Raw genomic sequence first — 3368 nt, 5'->3', positions numbered from 1 at the left:
CTAAGATCGCTAGACCTATGACAGCTTTGATGAGAAAAGAGACCAGATTTCGTTGGGATGAGAGTTGTGAGACGGTGTTCCAAACATTAAAGGAGCATTTGACTACAGCTCTCGTTCTAGCTTTGCTTGAGGGAAGTGAGAACTTCGAGACCGATGCTTCGAAAAATAGGTTGGGTTGTGTTTTGATGCAAAATGGAAAGGTCATTGCCTAAGCTTCGAGGCAGTTGAAGCTGTTGTCTTTGCTCTGAAGATTTGGAGGCATTATTTATATGGGGCAAGCTTGAAGTGTTTTCAGATCATAAGAGCCTGAAGTACATCTACACTCAAAAGGAGCTGAACATGGGTCAGAGAAGGTGGATGGAGTTGATTGGGGACTATATGATATGGAGATCGTCTATCATGAGCAAAAGGCCAATGTGGTGGCAGAGGCTTTGAGTAGAAAGAGTGTGCATTCGCTATGCACTGCCATGTCACTGATAAAATTGAAGGAAGAGATGACTAAGATGGGGATTCACATGATTCGCAAGGGGCATGTCATCAGTGATTTGACTATCGAACCTAAACTTTATGATTACATCAAAAGGAAACAGATACTTGATCCCAAGATTCCGGAGTGGAAAGCAAAGGTAGGGAGTAGTACAGTTTCGAGATTTTCTATCAATGCAGATGGGAGTGTTCGATACGATGGGAGGTGGTGTGTGCCTAATGATACCGAGTTAAAGAAGTTGATTATGACGGAGGCTTATTGTACTCCTTATTCGGTATATCCAGGAGGTGATAAGCTTTATAAGGCCTTGAAGAAGACATTTTGGTGGCCGGGTATGAAGAAAGAAGTAGCAGAATTTGTGGGTCGGTGTTTGACTTCCCAGAGGGTAAAGGGGGAGCAACGGAGACCACAAGGTAAGATTCAGTCACTTGAGATACCGGAATAGCATAGAAATGGGAATCGATTTCTAGGGATTTCATCGTGGGATTACCGAGAACTCAGCAGGGTAACAATGTGATTTGGGTAATCGTCGATCGTCTGACAAAGTCATCGCATTTTATTCCAATGAAAGATACTTAGAGTAAGATTCAACTGGCTCTTGGGTACAGAAAGTATGTGGTACGGTTATACGGGGTACCAAAGGATATTATTTCAGATAGAGATGCGAGATTTATATCACGGTTTTGGCAAGAGTTACAGGAATTGATGGGGACTACTTTAAAGATGAGAACGACGTTTCATGCTACGATAGATGGTAAAATTGAAAGGACTATCAAGACCTTAAAAGACATGTTGCGAGCTTGTGCGATGGAATTGGGTGGGAGTTGGGAGGATAGAGACTTGATCTGATAGAGTTTTCATACAACAGCTATCACACGAGCATTGGGATGACACCTTTTGAGGCGTAGTAAGGGAGGAAGTGTAGGAGTCCGGTGTGTTGGGATGATAGCGCTGAAGCTGTGGTTTTAGGACCACAGATGGTGCAAGATATGATTGAACATGTAAACTTGATTCGACAAAAGATGAAAGCAGCCCAAGATCGGCAAAAGAGTTATGTAGACTTGCATCGCATGGATATCGAGTTTGAGGTGGTTGATAAGGTTCTTTTGAAAGTATCACCTATGCGCGGCGTCATGAGATTTGGCAAGAGAGAGAATTTGAGTCAGAAATTCATCGGTCCATATGATATTTTGGATCCGGTAGGTGAGGTAGCTTATCGGCTAGCTTTACCACCATCTCTCGATCAGGTGCATAATGTTTTTCATGTGTCACATCTTCGGAAATATGTGAGTGATCCTTCACATGTGCTGTAGGTTGAGAATATCGAGTTGGATGAAGCTCTAACTTATGCGGAGGTACCAAAGGAGATATTGGATCGTAAGCTGCGCAAGACAAAGAATCGTGAAACCGTCGTGCTTAAGGTGCTATGGTCTAATCACAATGTAGAAGAAGCCACTTGGGAGCCGGAAGTGGCAATGAGGGAACGCTACCCACACCTTTTTGAGCAGGTATGTTTAGTTACGGGGTCATAACCTTTGTCTTTTAAGGGGGGTAGGAGATGATCCTATGTGTTTTGAGATAGTTTTGAGGTCGGTATGGTTGTGTTTCGATTTGTGTGAACATAGTTGGTTATGGTTGGGTGCATCGTTAGTGTCTTTTGAGTTGGGTGTTGTTTCGAGTTACATGGTTAGTAGGTTGGTTTTCGCATGTTGTATCAGGTATGGTGTGAACTTCGGAGACGAAGTTCGTTTTAAGCAGGGAGGACTGTAATACTACAGTTTTCTGGTCTCAGCTTACTCGGCAAAATAGGTCATACTCGGTCGAGTAAGTCATCGAGTGCTTTTAGAAAGGTTTCTGTTTTGGGTGCACTCGGCGAGTTGTCAGGAACTCGGTCGATTAGGTCGTACTCGGCCGAGTACCGATCGAGTACCCGGTCTGACGGGTTATTTTTTCCGCGGTTTGATTAATATAATTGGAGAAGTATATATAAGTCGTGTTATCGGTTTAATCATTTTATAATCAGTTCTTAATTACTTTTCTCAAACTCTAAACGATGTAACACTGCTGTCTAACTATCTCAATCATTTCCAAGGTCAGGGTTCGTAGATTTGGGGGTTTTCGTTCCTTTTTCCGCGTCAATTCGATTAGTAAGTATTTTACCCTTTGTCATTTATATATTTTGGTTATAAATTTAGGAACCCGAATTGGGATTTGGGGGAATTGGGGTGATTAGCCTTGTTATGTGTGGTTATTGATTGTATGATATCATATTAGGTGAGGACTTCGTAGAGGAGGCGTTCTAGAATGATTTTTTTGTGCATTGCTTGGATCGTGATAAGGTAGGGTTTCCCTACTCAGTTGATTGTGTAATCAACTATAAGATGTGATATTGATTGATTGGTTGACACAATTAAAAATAAGCGCCTAGCGAGCTTTATAATGCAATTATTATTGTGTTACACGAATCCTTCTTCCAAAATGCCAAAAGAATGGCATTTTCTTCTTTAATAAGAAAATAAGAGACCTGAAAAGTTGGTCTAAAGGTTAAAACAAACAATTCCCATAAAAATATTTGGAATTGAATATATTGTAAATGTAAAACTCAAGATTATAAAAATATAATTTACCTTTATATTTTGAGAAAGGAAAAATGCACAATAATGGAGTGAAAGGGATAAAAATATGAGAAGAGGGGAAGGGAGAGCTGTCGCAGATAAACTCACGCATAAAAGAGAAATTGAGCTACCTAGTAGCTTACTGATGAAAGTTAAGTCATCACACTCAAATCAAATAAATAATTTATAACTCTAGAAATGAGCTATTATACCAAGTAAGCGGAGGTCGATACTTGGGACTTCAAATTTCAAGTTTTGAGTCCATA

At 40.6% G+C, this 3368-nt stretch overlaps 1 protein-coding gene across 1 annotated transcript; it reads left to right on the top strand.

Moving 5' to 3' along the window:
- Window positions 1-731: 731 nt before the first annotated feature.
- LOC141641461 (uncharacterized) lies at window positions 732-2742 on the top strand. The gene is made up of 4 exons (XM_074450120.1): window positions 732-900; window positions 1457-1686; window positions 1801-1995; window positions 2683-2742. Exons 1-4 carry the CDS (start codon window positions 732-734, stop codon window positions 2740-2742), a joined length of 654 nt encoding a protein of 217 aa, XP_074306221.1.
- Window positions 2743-3368: the final 626 nt, after the last annotated feature.

Source organism: Silene latifolia, chromosome 2 (genome assembly GCF_048544455.1).
Source record: "Silene latifolia isolate original U9 population chromosome 2, ASM4854445v1, whole genome shotgun sequence".
NCBI classification, from domain to species: domain Eukaryota; kingdom Viridiplantae; phylum Streptophyta; class Magnoliopsida; order Caryophyllales; family Caryophyllaceae; genus Silene; species Silene latifolia.
The sequence above is the reverse complement of the archived record's forward strand: the minus strand, read 5'-3'. Positions and strand labels throughout refer to the sequence as shown.